Raw genomic sequence first — 20,436 nt, 5'->3', positions numbered from 1 at the left:
GCGGTGACTTCGCACTTTCCGATGAAATCACCGCTCCGATAAATTTCAGTGATATGCATTTCAATGATACGATATGATAATTCCAATAACCGGTCCGTTCACTTTTCAATCCAATCACAGATTTCTTTCGAAAGCTTCCATTGGAAGATCGTATCGATTGTTACTTTCCAGTGAAGTCACCGCTCCGGCAAATTTCAGTGATATTGTATCGATTGTTACTTTCTATCGTGATCCTAAACCTGTAATCGAAATATCACCAGTAAGATCGTATCAATGATTTGAATCACACCCCTCTTTGAAAAGTATTGATCACTTGTATTTGTGACTTTTTGATATTGGTTACGTTATAACCGCTCGTAAAATATTCGTCATCCCTAGTACGAAACATCGTAGTATGATACTATTTTAGGATTGATCCGTCTATTTGCATTTTATTTTTAAAATTTGCTCGTATAGCATCAACAATATGCATAATTAAGATGCATTTAATATCATCATTATTATATACATGAGTATAAATCTAGTAGCAACTATCTTTTACACTTGGTAAATAAACCTTGTTGTAAAATATACTTATTTTAAAAAATGTATTAAAAGAAAGATTTTACGAAAAACAAAATTAGTATAGCTAAAACATTAATTTTTGAATTCTAAAGTATTACAGAAAAATGTTTTCGTGCATTATTGTTGTTACGAATCTCTAATATTACTTTCCTTCGCAAGTTGTTTAACAGATATTTTAATGACTGCGGAATGGATGCGGGGATGTTTTTAAATTAAAAGAAATAATTAATTGGTGTAAAAGCAACGATTACAATCTTTTTCAAATTCAGTTCTGAGTATTAACATTAGTCCTTTCCAACATGATAATGTAATTTGTCGATCTGCTAAATAAATATTGGTTAATGTCATAACTTGCACTTATATTTCAATTAAATGTTTCTAGATGGAAATATCATCAAGATTTAAGAAAAGTAAACGAAGAATTTTCATTATTTTATCTGGATGACATGAATAATTTTACGCAATATGTATATCTAATTTTTTTCAACTATTTAACTAATAAGAACTATTTAAACCAATTTTCAAAGGTTAATAGAATGTATATGTATTATTAATCATAAAAAAATATTATTTATAATACTTTACTGAATATTATGTGCAATGGAGTAGACAGATAAATATTTTCATGCACCAGCACAGCTACAACTTAAGTCTATCTTTAGGAATAAAAGTTAAAAAATAGTTTTGAAATCTAAAGTATGCTTTGAGAATATATTTGCAAGGCAGTAACATATTTACTCTAAATCAAAATACAGTAACTAAAAAAGTGCTGCTTTTAGATGGGGATGGAATTAAAAGCCCATTTTTAAATAAAACTTGGTAGTTGGTTTTAAAACCTTGCAAGTTATTCAAATTAAGCAAGATAGATATAAAAATATTTTAATTAATATAAAAAAATGTGATTAAAATTCTTCAGCCAAACCAATTATCTCCCAAAATTGATTAAGGGAATAAAATGCTACATTTGTCCCTCAATTAATTAACTGCCTGCCAAATTTAGATGTTTGAAGTTATTAACTCCAATATATATTCAAATCTATCACCGCTAATATTTCAGCAATACATTTTTTCTGGAAAAATTTATTTTATCTTTTATTTTTATTTTTAGTACTCTTCATCAATGTTTTCTAATAGTGCGGAAATAGTATTGTATGTTTAAATTTGAGAAATGAACTCAAAATAAACAATACAATCAATAATAACAGCAGTTTTCATTTAGGAAATAGTTTCCCCTTTCCTTCAAAATATTCAACCTTCAACTTTATTACTCTTTAGTCCAGCCTTCCTTCATCCATCGCATTAACAACAAACGATGATTATTATTGCAAGATGTGCTTTTACAATGATTAAGTATCATTCATGACACATTCAAAACATGTTTATTTTATTCCACATTCAAATTACATTTATGAGTACATGTAATATAAATCACACATTAAAAACAAATAACAATTACAATGAAATATTTTAAATTTAGAAGCACAGATTTCAGTTGCTGCACGAGTAAAAAGAGAATACTGTTCGTCAAAAGATTCTGCGAGACCACATTTCGATGACACCATCTCATTAAGGGGCGAAACGGCCAACGATGAGTACAGTTCCGGTATTCCCTTTGACCTTGGATTCCCCTATTATAATTGATGCTAGTAAATGTAAAGCAAAAACGCAGAGAGTTTTACAATCCGTTGCAGAACAGTATATATTGAGATTTATAGATGCAAGTATAAAATAAAATAAGATAAAATAAAAGAGATAAAATAAAATAAGAGACGATAGGAGAGAACACCAGACAATTTTAGGTAAAATGAGGATTTCAATTAAAAACTTTTTAAATATTCTAGAAATTTACATCAAATCATTTTCAGAAGCAATAGCCACTTCGGATGCTCTCTCCAAATTGATATTAAAATAACTATCCAAAATGCCAGAAATCAAATACAATTTATCAATTTCTGTTTCATCTTCACAAACTTTCAGATACTCCTCACAATCATCATAAAAATTTTCAACGAGCCTCCTAACACGCGAACCTATTGACTTTTTCATGCAAGCAACAACAGAATACACCCATGCACCTATTGCCTCTTTCATTCCTATGATTATAAACCATTCATGAAGATATTTAAGCAGTAGAACCAATGTGTAGTAATCGAAATGAAGAACAACGCTCAAGTATGGACTCTGGCCCGCTATTTCTTCAATAGGTGCCAAATACGATTCACTATAAATTTCAGAACATAATTTAGAACCTAAACAAAAAGCGCACCAATCATGTCTGCAAGCAGAAACGTCTAAGAGAGTTTCCAGTCGGAGGGGAAATCGGATTTTCAGTTGATCCCTTTTAGTATTAATTTCTAATGCACGACGAGTAAATTGATAAATAGCAGGGCGCATTGACAGCCTTTTCCATTTATCTTCGTCTTCCACAGGAGCCTCTGGCAATGGATTTCTTTCAAGGTTGACCTCTGCATCTTCCATTCTTGAGATATGTATGAACTCACTGCCATCTTGAGCTCTAGTATGTATATCAAGGTGGCGAGTGGCAGGTTCAACTTGTAGAAGTGGTTTAGGCGGCATTTCCTGAAAAAGAAAATCAATTAAATGTTTTGCATACTAGACTGAATTTATTATTATAAAAAATGAGGAAATAGTGAGATATTGTAATCTATAAAGCAGTACAAGAACGGCATACATAGATTTGAAGTATTAAACAAAAAATTAAGTTTAGACACACAGTCAAGAATAAGATATACAAAAATAAAATAGTCACAAACATATTACAAAAACATCCAACATCAATAATAAATTCTTCAAAACAATTGAATACATGAAGCAGAAAATTTTTAAGGTAATGTAAAGATAAGCATATTTTCTCATACTCATTAGTTAGTTGGCATTTAATTTTAATTAAAAATTTGAAATAATTAAAAGAAACACTAACTTCTTTTTGGTATAACTCTTTTTATGGTTCTTATATTTGTGTATTAATAGAATTGTGTACACATTAATCTTTTTTCAGTGGCCTAAGAGAGTAAACACTATTTTGATTCTCAATCTAAATTTGAGCTTGAAAAACCATTCTGAATTGCCTTTTGCTTTTAACATTGCAGCTTTAAAGGGTTTACCCCTCATTCACATTTTTATATTAATATGCATTCCTCCTTCCCACAGTTCTTAAATTATACTATGATGTGTAGATTGAGGTAGGATATATATATTCAATTTTCAATAATAGGGGAGAAGTGGAACAGATTTCAATCCCCCCACCCCCTATTTAATAGTATGTTCTTTGATTTATTTTTTTTAAAAATACAATAATAAACAAAATACAAGTAATTAAGTAATTAATTAATTATTTGCAAAGTTAAAAAGGTTTGAGAAAATGAAAATTAATAAATAATATATTTTGATATACTTTTCATTCAATGATTCATGGTTTTGGACATGCCAAATAAAAACTGATTTTGAAATCTTCATTAATGCTATCACGTATAGAATTTTTTTTTCATTTTCTTTTATAACTATTCCCACTGATTGCAATATGTTATTATTTAATAATTTTTTTTTCTTTCTTCTTAGATGCTTTTCTTTCATATTTATGGCATTTTTATACATATATACAAGATAAAATTAATTTCTTTTAATTTAGAATGACAAAAGTCTTAATAAATAACTTTCTTAACTTAGCTTCATTTTTTCATCACTTAATATTTATTATATTACTTATTACTTTATTATATTTACAATAGAATTTCTCGTAACTGAAATTAAGTAGTAAGCATGATTTTTGGTCAAAAATATTTTTTATGTGAAATAACACAGAATGATCAACAGTATTAATTCATACTTTATATGATACAATTATTAAAAAAATAAAGAATAAAAGAACATGTTTAAGCATTGGTGCTCTTAAGTAAATATTTGGGGGAAAAAATGGAATTTCATTTAAAATGAAAGCCTTTTTTTTTTTTATTGTTGCATATTACTGCTTTATATTATTTAAAATATATATGTGTGTATATTAAATAACATAATTTATACTAACATAAATTTTAATAAACTTAAAATCATCAACTTGCTATTGCACTGTAACATACCAACAACTAATTTTATTAAACTTTATTCAGAAAAAGTAAAAAAGTCAATCATTAGCATATTTAGCTATTACGATACTGTGCTGAAATGTAATCAGACATGTCTCATTCCTTCCACTGCAGAATCTTCTTTTAAACTGCATATCATATAAAGCATGCTACATGTAAACTTAATTTGATATCTATCTATATCTATATCTTTGAGTTTATTATACATTTAAAATATTTTTATTTCAAAAATAATAAGATTGAAAAAAAAAAAAAAAAAGAATTTGTATCTACTTCTAAAGCATGAAACTAATATTTTTTGTTTTGAACAAAAATAATATTATAGCTAGTATATCAATTATTATCAAGCAAAGGGGCTATAGTTGCTCTTTCTAATAGTGAAATTAGAAATAGATTCTAATCTTTTATTTAGATACAAATGCAGTTGTCCCATTCTTCCCAACATTCACCTATGTTTTAGGAATTGTATTTCAGAAGTGTATAGTACAATATTACGCAAAATTTAATGCATTACAGGTTTTTTTTTGCAGCATATCCACATATTTCATTTTATTCAAAATCCCATCAATAAAAACTAAATTTCCAATGAAAATTTAAAATCTATCACTAATTTTCTAATCTTACATTCTAAATAATTATCAATAAACAAATTTCTTAATTGTCTAAGGCAAAATATTAATTGGAAAGCTATACAAATGCCCCAAGTTTATTTACTGACTTACATTATAAATGGACATCAAAACTGACAGACAAATTTACATGATTTTTGAGCGATAATCGTCAATATAGGTTTTGGATAATAAAAATCACAATACAGCTTTCGCCTTAACCTTTGATATGAAGTGGATGGTAAAAATCCAACTTGGTTTCCTCACTACTTTTTAGCCAACAGATAAAATTAATTCAGCCATTTTATGTTTACAGCCAAATCAGTCTTGAGACAAAAGATGATAGCAAAGCTAAAGTGCCAGCAATATATAGCAGTTCCAAAAGTTTATGGGAGAAGTTGTATCAGTTTATAAACAGAACTCTGGATAGTGACTTGATCATTTGGCAGGGCAATTTTACCAAAGCAAGGGAAGGAAAAAAAAAAAAAAGAATGTGACAGCAAGTTGCAAAACTGCAAAGAAATTTCAGTAAATAAAAATATGTTACTATAACAACATTGTGAAAACTCATGTTGATGAGTAGAATATTGTTGACTCTACTATCAGAAAACTCTGAATTCAAGACTGTGAGGTAATCTATTCCAAACAAAAAGGAATAAGTAAATAAGTGACTGAAAGTTCCATTGTCAGATATGTCTGCTTCAGAATCGATAGATTCCACAGCTCTGGGAAAAAGCGCAGAAGACATTTGAGAGGAGATGCTACATCAGTCAAAAGCCAGGTCATATTGCTAAGAATTGTAGGTGGAATGAAAACAAGTCAAGAATTGACGGTGATGCTTTTGTATGTACTGTAGAAATTTCAGAAGAAAAAAAAAATTATGGATAGCGGACAGTGGAGTAATTGTTCTCATGACAATACACAATAAGCATTTTGTGAATTCTCACTAAATCCACTTCACTTAAAATTAGTGTATGTTCAAAATAATGATGCTATTGTAGCTTATGACCATGGAAATGTGAATGTGGAAAAAAAATCAATGGCAAGTGGGACAGTTAGCCCCCAAGAAAGATATGGTATGTTTCTGATATCAGCAAAAACTTCTTTGCCATTAGACTTTAATTAAGGGTTTTTAAGATCTGGAACTGAAAAAATGAATGGTCCTTTATGGTAGATTACATATAAAAGGCATAAGAAAAATGTATGAACTATATGTTTTAGAATTGTGTTATATACAGGGGTGTTTGTGGGACCCCAAAAAATCCCCTGAAACTTTTACGGACTTACTACCGACATTTTGGAGTTTCGAGAAGGGGGGGGGGGGGAGAAATGAAAAATTACGATTATGAAGTATTGAATGACCTAATTATAAAAGTTCAATTAATTACTTTTTTTGCAAAATTAATAACCATTAATTTTGCAAAATTAAGACCTTTGAACCCAGGTCACGTGATCGCACATCTGGTCGAACGAAGTCTCTCCCTTTTTTTTCTACCGCGCCTACTTGCCGAAAAGAATCCAGAAGAGAATGTCCGAGAACCGGGGGAATGAGTCATAACTCGCAATAAGGAAAGAACAAAAAAGTTTTTTCCCCCTTTTCACGCATTATCACTGCCTTTGGAGAAAGAAAGGAAAAGTTTTCACCACACACACTGACCTTGCGTTTTCTGCTTTCAAAGCAAACAAAATTACACAGATCAAAATAAATAATTCATTATTATTCCTACTTCCTTTTGAACGACGATCCCCGGAATTTCCCGGTATCGAAGTTCAAAATCCCCGGAATTCCGGGGTTTCCCCGGAGCACAAACACCCCTGTATATATGTGGCTGTATTTGCAGAAGTAAGTATTACCTCAATAGATTAATTCCTACAACTGTGGATGAAAGATTGAGCCAAAATACCATTCATGTGACGTATATACCGAGCAAATAAATAGAGCTGCAAAAGATACATTTCTATATGATGGAAATTGCTATTTATGCATTAAATAATACAGAGTCAACATCAGTTAATGATGAAATTTCTTATGAACAGTAGTTTTCTAAAGATGCATTTAACTTGAATCACTAGCATATATTTAGCACCGATTGCTTTGAGTAATCATCCAAACAAAAAAAATTTAAAGGAATATGAAGTTGTCTAAGATGCTTTTGTTGGTGACAGGGAAGAAAAGGATAGCTACCAAATTTGGGCAAAAGATCAGAGCAAGATTATTCCGAGTTGAAGTGTGATATTTCAGGATGAAACTGTGTTGTAGATGGATTTTCAGCCAATAATCAAAAGTAAAGTGTGTAATTCATGAAGAAATTTCCTAGAATAACAGAACAGATATAGAAAAAGAAGAGGTTTCATATAGAGAAGAATCGAATGAAGCTTGCAAGACATAAGCTCATAAAATTTCGATTCAAATTAAGGACATCAGCTCATAAAAGTTCAATTACAAAGTGTCAAACTAGTTTGACATTTTAGTTCTGTACACTGAGCATGCAAAACTTCAGACCTAAAAAGAAGTAATGACTTTTGAAAGCAGTGATAAATGGCTTGTATCTAGTCAAAAATTTCGAATTTATTTCATTGAAACTTTCAGTTATATGTTGCAATCGAATACTACAAAAGCTATCTTAAATATTGTTACTGTGCAAAAATTGAAAACAGCTAAATTTGATGTCAAAGCTACATTTCCGAAGACCTTTGCATGATTGAATGATGATACTGATCAGGTATGTAAATTTTAAGCAAGCTAGAAAGTATAAATGATTTAAAACAAGATCTAAGTGTTTTAAAAGTTCTGCTGAATATAAAAATATTCTGCGATTGTTGTTTATTTTTAAATGACGAGGAATCAATTTTTGTTTATGTTGATGACAGAATCATTCAGCAAAAGAGCAACAGATAGGGAAACTGTTTTTAAAGAAATTTGGAAAGGGAATTCTCTATGACCATAAATAAAGCTAAATATTTTCTAGATGTGCAAACTAAGTATTTTGAATCTGAATATATATATATATATATATATATATATATAATGATATTTTAAATTTTGATTTCAATTCTAATTCATTTCCAAAGTTTTATCTTAATTTAGCCCCTAGTAAGTTCATTCTCTTATTTCTTGATCCAATTCCACTGTTCATTCAAGAGAGCTTCGTAAAATTGCTGAATTGGCTAAACACCAACACTTTCACATGCTCAGCGTGAAGGGATAGAAAAATGTCCACTAAGCACATTCTTTTAAAAAAAGATCTCTGTGTTTCCCTTGACATGCGTCAGAAATCCCTAACAAAATCTAAATAATATATTAGCACTGTAAAAAAACATTTTCCCTATCCATATCTCATGTTATATAAGATGAGGGATAATTTATTTCGCTCTTTTTTCTGACTTCTGCTTTTGTGCCGTGCTGTGGCGGACATGCCTTGTCTGCACCTGCTTGTAAATAATGCATGCTTCTCCAAGATGAAATAAAACGAACTTAAAAATTACAAAGTCTCTTCACTGCTCGTCGCACCTGCTTCACATAAAATATTGCCTATATATATATATATATATATATATATATATATATATATATATATATAAAACCAGGAAGCTTATTGTAAGAAGAAACTGAATTGTTTTACAAGATATTCAAAACATATCAGTTAAAGAGATACCATTACAACAAATGATTCAACATCTCTTTCTGTTAATGCACACAATCATGAAGACTGCACGGAGTTTCATGTTTCTTGCTATTGTCACAGGATCCGACCTATCTCATGCAGTGCAAATGCTTTCCACAGTTATAGATAAATTTCAAAATATTCATTGGAACATGACTTTAAAATGATTTACGTAGAAAAGTTTTTTTTTTTTTTTTTTTTTTGACTTTCAATCCAATACAACCTTTGAATCTTTTAATAATTCAGACCATGTTGCTGATTTCCAAACTAGGAAGTCAACCTCAGAAATGATCTTAGTGTATAATAATAGAATTATAATGTGAAGAGGTTATATCACTCACTCCAAACTGAGACCTAATTTATTGCAAAAAGTCAAATGGTAAATAAGATATTTGGTACATATGGTATCTTTTGGAAGAATTATGTTGTGTAGGAGAGATATTGGTTCTTCAAATAGATAACCAAAGTGCCATTTGCATAGTTAAAAATCCTGAATTCCATAATAGGACAAGACATATTGACATTTACTACAACTTCATCCAGCAATAATATGGAAACAACAAGCAGCTTAATGTTATAAAAAGTAGCAGTGAAATCCAGGCTGCTGATATGTTTATAACATGTTTTGCTGAAAAGAGTTTTCAAGATTCAGGTCAATTCTAAGAATTAAAATAAGAATTGCAAAATCACACTAAGAATTATGAGTACTAAAGTGATTAATTGTGTGTTGTTTCTGATTTAAGGGAATTATCGCAAATATTCCAAGTAATCATTTTTTTAAAATCTACAAGAAAAACAAGTATGTTAGTTTTTACTTTAGAACAATGTGCTAGATGCTAACTGTTACAATTATCCAATTTATAATATAATTAATTCTACTGCACATATTGCTTTAGTGACTTTAAATACTTTGGTTACAAGATTTTACAACACATCTAGCAAATTAAAAATATGCTCACAAGTACTTTACTTACAGGTGAGAATTGTTCTGGGTCTGCATCTCGACATTTAGGTCAAATATCAAGATACACCAATATAGGACTCTTTTAATATTTTAAACTCATTAATTCTCTTTCCTAATTCCTGCACAAAATATAACCCACTACTCTCTTCTTGAACACTGTTTATTGAAACTGAAAACTATATAAGATCTTTTTGGTTTAAGCAGAGTGCAGGTTGAAGACATAGATGAGGCGTTGTATTTTCAATTCCGTTCTATTCTCTCTCGGGAGGTAAACATGATTATTTACAAGAGGCACAAAACAGAAGGCAAAAAAGGGACGAGCAAATGATCACTAGTCTTATAAAACATAGGATTTCTGACCAGGTGCCAATTCAATACATGTGTGACCTTTGACACCTTTGCAAGGGCAGCCTAAGAGATCACTTTCATTTGAGACATAATACTGATGGCGCATTATTTTTTACAGAAGAATTAATTAAACCGAAAGTGGAATTGGATCATGAAATAAGAGAATATTTTAAAATGAAGTTACAATGGGCTAAATTAAGATAAAATCTTAGAAATTAATTTGGATTAAATTAAGAGTTAAAAATATCATTACATCCCCCCCACCCACCGCAATACTGGAAGTGTATTGGGGCTCTCGACACACAGCCATATCTTACAGTGGTGTCTGAGTAAGTTTAATTTAAAAGTATATTGAAAGTGACGCCTCAGTTTCCCTTGCATTTATATTATATAAATATTAATAGAGGCATTATTTTGAACAAGATTATGTAAAGCACAAAAAAGATAAAGTGATATCTGTGAAAATATTAGATAAACTTAAATATTCAACAACACCAAAATAAATATATTAAAATGTATAATATAAAAAATAGTTTTCTGCAGAAACTCAGTCAATTGTCTCAGTCTGTAAGATTTTCTCTATTTGGTGAGGAATGTCTCTAAAGAATGCTTGAACACAGTGCCCTTTAAACAGTAGAAAGCTCACCAAAATCATCAAATGGGATATAAAATAATGGAATGACAAACTTATATAATTTATATAATATATAATAACAATATATCAACACAGTTCTGATTTTTGTATGTAACACTTGAATCTGAAAATAATAATATGAAACTCAAAATACTCTTCTTATAAACATTAATACTCAAAATAAATGACATAAAAATGTGTAAATGAAAAAAAAAAAAAAAAAAAAAAAGCCTTTAACACATTAGTTAGCTAATTAGTGGTGACTAGTTCAGCCTTGTCCACTAAGTTCTAGTAGTGGGTAAAACTTAATGACCCAAAATTAGGACATCAAGAAGGAGGATATAATTCTTACTCTCTTTCTACTCTCATTCAGGAATATTTATTTCCAAAGTGGAGAACAACATATCCAGGATCAAAATAGAAAGAGATAGAAATTAATTGTGAGGTTGACCCTATACTCACATCTCAATAAGACTGCTGTATTTTAATTTACGTTGTGATGGTGATTATCACATCATCATGAAGAAAAGAAAAACTAACTCTTATGAGTGGAGACAACGGGCCAATTTAAGTTGGGGTTTATGTAGAAGAAACATGGGAAACACTTTTTTTTTAAATTTAAATTTTAGTTACTATTTCATATGGACCTGAAAATACTGGAGATAATTTTCTATGATTTGGATAATTAAATTCCTCATACATTACAATGTCACCAGGTTTGAATGGAGAATCTATAAATCTAGCATCATATCTTATTTTATTTTTATCGTGATATTTTATTGTATGTATTATCTTTAGCTAATTTTTTGGCTTCTTCTACTGGCGGATAGAATGGATTTTGAGTTAAAGGAGGAGGATAAGGTAAAGTGCCAAATAACAAATATGCAGGAGGAAATTTTGTAACTGAATGGGGTGTTAAATTATATTCATTGATTACTTATTCTAAAAGTTTAGTCCAAGGAATTTTGGTAGGAGAAGAATTGACCTTACACTTTAATTTAGTTACTATTGACTGGTTAACTCTTCCACATTTCCCATTAGTTTGTGGATGATGTGAAGATGTTAACAGATGCTTGGCACTTAATTTCTGAGGAAATGTTTGAATTTAGATAAGGTAAAAGCACCGTTTCTATCAGTTAATAATTTGGAAGGGACTTGAATTTGACAAACTTATTTTAATATATTAATATAAGTTTCAGAACTTTCATTTTTGGAAGGAAATGCCCAAACATATCTAGTTGCATGATCAATTACTATATGAAGAAATTTTTTTGTTGAATTGTAACAATTGAATTCACCAACAGTATAGACAGAAAGACATACAAAAGGACGATCTGTGAGGGGCACAGCCTGTAAAAGGCCAAATCTTTTTTGCTTTTTCTTTTTATTTAATTGACAAATAACACAATGTTTAACAAAAAGTGCGATATCTTGAGTAATATAGGGCCAATAATATTGAGGTGTAATTAAATTTATCATGAGCCATTTGCAAAACCCATCTCCTAAGAGAAAACGGTACAACTATTTTAAACAAATTTTTCTTTTTAACTACAAGTACATCATTAATATTTTTATATTTAGTATTATCTAAATTGTCTAAATTTTGATAGTGTTTTATCTCATCTAATTCCAATAAATGCACAGAATGTTGAACATACTGAGCAGTAGGATGCCTTGATAACATAACAGCTTCAACATTAGCTGTTCCCTTTAAATATTTAACTTCATAATCAAATATGCTTAGTTCAATGACCAACAAAATAATCTTCCCCATAAATTTTTTTACATTTTTAAGCCAAGCAAGAGAAGCATGATCAATGTGAATTACGAATTTTTCCCATGTAAATAGTATTAAAATTTATCAAGAGCATCTACTATTGCTAAACATTCCAACTCAGTTATACAATAATTTTTTTTCATAAGGGCATAAAGTTCTTGAATGATAAGATACAGGATGTAATTTACCAGAATAGTCGGGCTGTTTTAAAACAGCTCCAATAGCTACATGAGATGCATCACAAAAAACATGAAGAGGTAAGTTAGGGTTATATAGCTGTAACACTGGTTTAGTTATCAATTTATTTTTTAATATTTCAAAAGTTTTTTGACAGTCTTCTGCCCATTGCCATGGTGTATCTTTTTAAAGAAGATTATTTAAGGGTTCTCGAATTTTAGCATAAGAATCAATAAACTTATTATAAACATTTACAGAGACAAGAAAACCTTGAAGTTGTTTAACATTTTTTGGAGGTTGTAATTTTTTAATACTTTCAATATTATGATTATCAGGAGAAATGCATCCTTCTTTCACTTCATACCCCAAGAAATTAATTTTATCTTGAGCAAACACACATTTAGAAAATTTTAATTTAATGTTTTCTTTTTCAACCATTTGAAAAATCTGTTTTAAATGATCATAGTGTTCCGCTAATGAGTTAGAGAAAACTACTATGTCATCAAAATAGTGGCATGCAAAATTTGAAAATTTGTTTATTTAAAATTCTACGAATAGTTCTATTACATATTGCAGGTGCATTTTTAAAACCAAAAGGTAAGACTTGAAATTCATATAAATCTTCAGTAGTTACAAACGCTAATTTATGTTTATCTTGTTCATGCAAGGGTTTGTGCCAATATCCAGATGCAAGATCTAAAGATGAAAAAACTTTAGCAGACCTTAATTTATCTAATAAGGTATCTATTCTAGGGAGAGGCTCTGTTTCAGATTTGCAAAGAGAATGAATATTACGATAATCAATACAAGGACGACTTTTTCTATTTTCATCTCTTTTATATGCTAATGTTACAGGGGAGGAAAAATTACTAGTAGATTCTTTTATTAAACCTGCATCTAACAGATTTTTAATTTGCTTATTTATTTCAATTTCATCAGTAGCAGAGGTTCTATAAGCCCTTTGTGAAACTGGTAAATCAGATGTTAAATTTATTTTAGGGGGTTCCATTCTTATTTTACCAACATCATATTTATTTTTTGCAAACACATGAGGATATTCCGAGACCAAAGATAATGCAGGTCCAGATAGTTTGTTTACAGTCAGAGGTGGAAACATTTCCTCTGAAGTATTCACTACATTGACCTTATTATCACCAGTGTTATTATTTTCAACAATATGTAAAGACATATAATTATTATGAGTATGCAAGTTGGTGATTGTTTTTCGATTTCAAAATATTTTGTTTTGATAGCAATCTATAATTAATTTATATAAACTACAATCTGGATATCCTAAAATGATATATTGTAAAGGATTGGCCATAATATATAATTTGATTTTTTTATTTATTTGGACAATTTTTAAATATATATCACATATTTGGGTTAATTGGAACATTCCGTGAGCTTGTTTGACTCTAATAGGGTTTACATTCTTTCTTGTCAAGTTAAGGTTTTGCACAATATCTGCAGATATAATTGAAAGAATGGATCCTGTGTCAATAACAATATTTACATTCCTATGAGGGTTATAAACATTGTCCAAGTTAGCTAGACTTGGTAAAGTTGAGATGTGTACAGACACTAATAATTGTCATTGTGCTGGGCCAGGGGCCTCATTAGAAGAATTTTGTCTTGTTCCAAGATTTTGAAAACAGCCAAGAGGGACTTCTGTGAAAGAGGAAGTCAAATTGGCTGTTATGGGAACATTTATCATAAATTCGGGTTGATGAAAAGGACGTACTTGGATCCAGTGATAAGCATTTGGAATACCTTTTTGAGTACAAATTATACATGGCAAAGAGGGTAATCTTTGTTGAAAATTCAAATTATGATGATAATTATTGTAATTATTGGGACGTGGTCTTATTGAAATCTGATAATTTTATCTAAAATAATTGGGAGCTTCAGGAGTAAAAGAATTTTGAAATCTGTAATTAAAATTATGCCTAGGTGTAAAAAGGTGCTGCTTGCTTTATTCTGATTCTGATTTCATTATACCGGCCCGGGTTTGGTTCTGAAGATTCTTCTGTTTTTAATAGTTTAGTTGTTATTGTAAGCCATTCTGTAGGAGTACAAGGAGCTTTTATGCTTACCAATTGTTTTAGTTGCATTGGCAGTCCATCAGTAATACCTTCTAAAACCAGTTGCGGATTAAGTCCTAACTGTCTGCCACAATTTAATTTTTGATGAAAATAATCAACTAATTTGACATTTTTTTTAATCAAATTTCAGTTGTGAAAAGTCAGAAAAATTGACAATATTGGGTTGAATAAACTGTTCAATTAATATACAACAAAATTATCAATATTTAAACAACTATTTACATAATGAGTTAAAGCTGACCCTTTTAGAAATTTAGCAATATTTTAAATTTTCCACAAATCAGTTTTGTTATTTTCTTGACAAATTTTATCGAAATATCCCAACCATAAATCCATCTTCATCCTATTTTCAGGATCAAAAAGGATTATGGAGGGTTCTATTTGATCATTTTCTTCTTTATCAATTTTATTTTCTGAATTTTGAGGGTCAGACACATTTGTTTCATCTTGGTCAGTCATTTTTCCAGATCTTTAACAACATTAAAGTACTTTTCACATAAAAAATATTATAAATTTATGCATAAAATTTTAAAAATAGACTTGACAAAAGACTAAAAATTCAATATTTTAAATAATACTATAAAATAATTTGCAATAATAATAAAATCAAAATATGAAAATTAAAAGAAAAGCAGAAAATATAAATCATCTTCACCCGTTGACCCAGGAAACACGAATCACCTTCTTAAGAAATCCCAAAAGGTAATTTTGAACACTGATTAACTGGAACTTCCCCATAATGACAAGGAGCACAAAAACACCATAGCATTGAGCTGGAGTGTCGGATGGTGTCACAGGTTAATGCGGAGGAGTAACGATGATGCGGTAACAAAAATGGAAGTAGAATTTCACTACGTGGGCGGATCTGAAGACGCTATGCCACGGGAGGTAACCCAGCAAGAGCCAGCACGTAACCATCTTCAGATTACCAGCAATATCAAGGAGCCATACCATAACATCAAATTGCCTCTCATTCCGGTGATTTAAATTCTTTTCATTCATTTAAACACTTTTTTCACAGGAAACTATCCTTGTCGACTAAATAATATGTAACATCTTTTTGGTTTAAGCAGAGTGCAGGTTGAAGACATAGATGAGATATTGTATTTTCAATTCCGTTCTATTCTCTCTCAGGAGGTAAACATGATTATTTACAAGAGGCACAGTGCGGTACAAAATAGAAGGCAAAAAAGGGAACAGCAAATGATCACTAGTCTTATATAACATAGGATTTCTGGCCTGGTGCCAATTTAATACACGTGTGACCTTTGACACCTTTTCAAGGGCAACCTAAGGGATCACTTTCATTTGAGACATAATACTGATGGTGCATTATTTTTACAGAGGAATTGGATCACGAAATAAGAGAATATTTTAGAATGAAGTTACGATGGGCTGAATTAAGATAAAATCTTGGGAATTAATTTGGATTAAATTAAGAGTTTAAAATATCATTACATATATATATATTAACACACACACAATCAGAGACTCAATGATTTTCCAAAATTGTACGATATTATAAACAAGAAAGAGAAGATTCTCTAATACAATAGCTCGATTTTAATTGTTTATAAAAGTTTCCTTTAACCTGTTAACCGGGTAATTAACTCATATTTAATTTGTTCCGCATTGAAATATTTCATCATACTTAGTTAACAGCTTAAGGATATGAATAATAAAGCAATGATTGCACTGAATGAAAAAAGACCAAGTTAAAATTATTTATATATTTTTTAAATCATAAATTAGTGAATACCACTAAAGCATCCTGTCAAACCAGTTTAAATATGTACAATAATTTATAATGGATAAGGCTTGCTAGTACTATGATTTGCATAAAAAATTACAGCATTTATGTGTAAATATTTCTGCATATAATTTTATTCTTTTAAAAAAAACTTGATTTATTTCACTAAATTTTAAAAATGCAGTTGATCACAATAATTAATTTAAAGAATATATGATTTTCACTCCATAAATAAATATGTCATTTTCATGCACTTACCTAAAATCAAGTCTTTCCAATTTATTCTGCTCAAGTTACACTGCAAGTCAATTTTCACTTAAACTAGGAACTTTTGCAGATGATGATCTATAATGCAATAAAACAAATGAATACAGAACAGTCTCACAGTCATATCAATTCAGCAGCAATTTAAAAAAATCCAACCTAGTTTTTTATTGATAAAAATGAAATCTATAAATAGAAATAAAGTTAAAGGCTAAGGTTATGGTTTGAACAGCTTCTTCGTTTCATCAAATTAGTTGATAAGTTAAATTGTCTAAATCAGTCTTTTCTTCCTTGTATTTTCATTCACATTTAAAGTTTAATATACATTAAAATCAAACTTTATAAATAAATCAAATGCTAAAATAGTAAACAGTCAGAATCCTAATCAAATTTTAGATTTTATTTAATTTTTTCTTAATATAGTTCATTTTTTTTCACAGAAAATTGTTTCTCAAATCATTTACTTTTTTAAAAATCTAAGATGTATTGAAATTATTATGTTATGGTTATAAAGATACAATATCTTTGAAGAATTAAGTTAAAGGAGCCTTTAAGACACAGCAACAACTTCCCATTGCATCAATTCAATATACAGGAAGAATGCTTGTACTATTCGATATATTTCCATTAAACACAACTGTTCCATTTCTTATTCAAATTATTGATGCTGTTTAAGAGACTAGCAAACATCCCAAAAGTTTAGTCAAGATAGGAGTAAGAGTTCTTTATTTGCACATGCTCAATAATGAACTTTTGAAAGTTCTTTCTAATGAAGTGCAACTTCAGTGGTAAAAGTAAAGTTTAAGGTACGGACCCTCGCCAAACTGCGCCAAATTCTACAAAATTCGCCAATTGTCCTCCTAATCTAGTCATTCCTTGTCAGGCGAAGCACTGGCTTTAGATTCCTGGAGCAAGGGGGAATTAATCAATTACAGGCACTTGGTCACAAACTAACCCTATGGAAAGGAACAGAAAAAAAAACAAAAAACTTCTGACCCTAACAGAGTGACAAGTCGAAAAGAGCGACCCCTGACCCTTGCAGAATAGACCACTTTAGGGTTGTCATAGGATAGCCACCGGTCAAGCATTTGGCGATATATTGCCAGGAAAAAATTGAAATTTGGCGCCGTACCTTAAACTTTACTTAACCCAATAAAGGTAATAAATCATTAGTTGCACAGATTCTACTAAGTGATCTGCAGAGCCAATTATTATTATTTTTTTTTTGCTCATTTATATTTGGAAACATATATTCAGCTTTATAGAAGAAATAATATTGCTCTTGGTTTGCAAAGATAAAGCACTATCAGATAATTTACTAAATACATCAGTTCTTAAATGTCCAGTTTTGCTGTCACTATATAGTCAACATCACTGAACGATTATTTGAATATAATAAGCCATATTTTGAAGTCTCTTCAAAATATCTGAAAATTTGTTTCAAAAAATTTCAATTTCAGACTTCTGTTTCGTATGCTATACTTACTGAAAAAAAACCATATACTTATCTGAAAAAAATTTCAGAATATTTAACAAGTGGATACAAAATAGATATGTTCGTTTTGGAAATATCCTCTCTCAGCTAAATACTTGCCAGAAATATGAGTAATTTAAATCCAAGGAGTATGTACAAAGTTGCATACTTTTGAACTGAGGAAGCTACAATGAAATCTCTGAAAGTACCACTTCCATAAACTATGTAAAGTTTCTTAAACAACTGGAGTATCAGAATCCTCAATTAAAAAAAAAAAATGTTGAATATGGAGTATCAACATTGGATGAAAATGAAGTTTTGAAAACATTCAGAAAGAACCCTAATAGACCAATTAACTGTAACTGTGAAATTGATGACTAAAAATGTGTCATTCCACACATAATCTAAAATTTTTATATCTAACAAAAACATGTTGTTTGTAGTTTTGAAGCAAATTGGATATATTTAAACAAAAAAGAGTTTGTACATTAATACACTGCAAATTAAAATTTGTATTTAAAAATTTCTTTCCTAGGGAGTAAAAAATAATCAAACTTTTGGAAATTTTTATATGATACAGCATAGGCTTTAGAACAAACAATACAAAAAAGAAAGAAAAAAAAAATGCTATTTTTCCCCCTCTTCTGAAGGTGTCACTTAACATAGATTTATTAAAAAATATATATATAAAAAATAAGCTTTTTTTTCCTAACCATATATATATATATATATATATATATATATATATATATATAGGTTTAATTTTTTTTAAAGATTTCTAAGATTTTAATAAATATTTACAGAAAATATTTCATTTAAAAAATATATGTAAAAAAATAAAACAGCTTTTTTTTCCAGTCATGTACATATATTTATTGGTCATATATATATTAATTTTTTAAAAGTTTTCTAACATTTTAATACATGTTCACCTATTTCTGTTGATAAATAAAGAAGGCACTTATTCTCAGTGCTAGACCTAATCAATAAAGATGGCAGATTTCTGAAAAATGTCAACAGGTTATAAAACAAACAATTTCAGATAAAACAAAAACTATTTCGCCTGCTTACATAATGGTTTAATTATTTTTTTTTCAGATTTTTTACATATTAATGTATATTCATAAAAATTTTCATCCAAACTGATTTTTAAATAATCACTAAAATCTATTTTCTATGAAAGAACAATTTGAGATGGCTAAATCTGATTGATAAAAATGGCGAATTTCTGCAAATCTTCAACAGGTTGTAAAACCTAAACAATCTGAGATAAAGCAAAACTATTTTGCATGCTTTCATAATGGTTTAATTTTTTTTTATATTTCTTACATATTAATGCACATTTATATAAATTTTTAAATAATCACTATAACCTATTTTCAATGAGCGAACAAAGTGGAAATTACTAAATCTAATCGGTAAAAATGACATATTTCTAAAAATTTTAAATTGAACCAATCTGAGAGAAAACAAGAATATTAAATTTAATTTCTTAAATCTATAAAATGAAAGAACATGCTAAATTCTATCAAAATTTGAAATTGTACTTTTTATTTATCTTTTGTTTGTCGATTTGATACATAGCGACAACACCATTAAAACATCTTTTCAAAGCAGTTTAAATATTTTCAATAACTTAGATAGTATTGGATCGATTTTCTTAACATTATTCTTTATCATGAATATCTAAGAAAATACTATATATAAATTCTTAAATATATAAAAAAAAATCAGTTTACTTTAATGAAAATGCAATTGATTGTAATACTTAATTTCGATAATTCTATAACATGTTGTGGAGATTAAATGATTTAATTTTTCACTCTATAAATAAATAAACATTTCCATACAGTGAACAAAACCACTAGTATTTCTAGTTTACCTTATTGTAAAAACAAAGAAAGTAAGTTCCAACGCCGGCCGGTGACAAGCTTCATAGAACAACGTTCCTGGAAGAAGATTACAACTGCATAACGCATGCGCGAAAAAATCGATCAGTTAAG

At 29.3% G+C, this 20,436-nt stretch overlaps 1 protein-coding gene across 1 annotated transcript; it reads right to left on the bottom strand.

Moving 5' to 3' along the window:
* Positions 1-1,931: 1,931 nt before the first annotated feature.
* LOC129972194 (gem-associated protein 2-like) lies at positions 1,932-20,436 on the bottom strand. Its single transcript, XM_056086225.1, has 3 exons — positions 20,316-20,436; positions 16,954-17,040; positions 1,932-3,144 (listed from the first exon to the last, which is right to left on the bottom strand). Exon 3 carries the CDS (start codon positions 3,139-3,141, stop codon positions 2,410-2,412), a length of 732 nt encoding a protein of 243 aa, XP_055942200.1. The 5' UTR covers positions 3,142-3,144; positions 16,954-17,040; positions 20,316-20,436; the 3' UTR covers positions 1,932-2,409.

Source organism: Argiope bruennichi, chromosome 6 (genome assembly GCF_947563725.1).
Source record: "Argiope bruennichi chromosome 6, qqArgBrue1.1, whole genome shotgun sequence".
NCBI classification, from domain to species: domain Eukaryota; kingdom Metazoa; phylum Arthropoda; class Arachnida; order Araneae; family Araneidae; genus Argiope; species Argiope bruennichi.
This window is presented reverse-complemented; position numbering and strand designations above follow the sequence as displayed.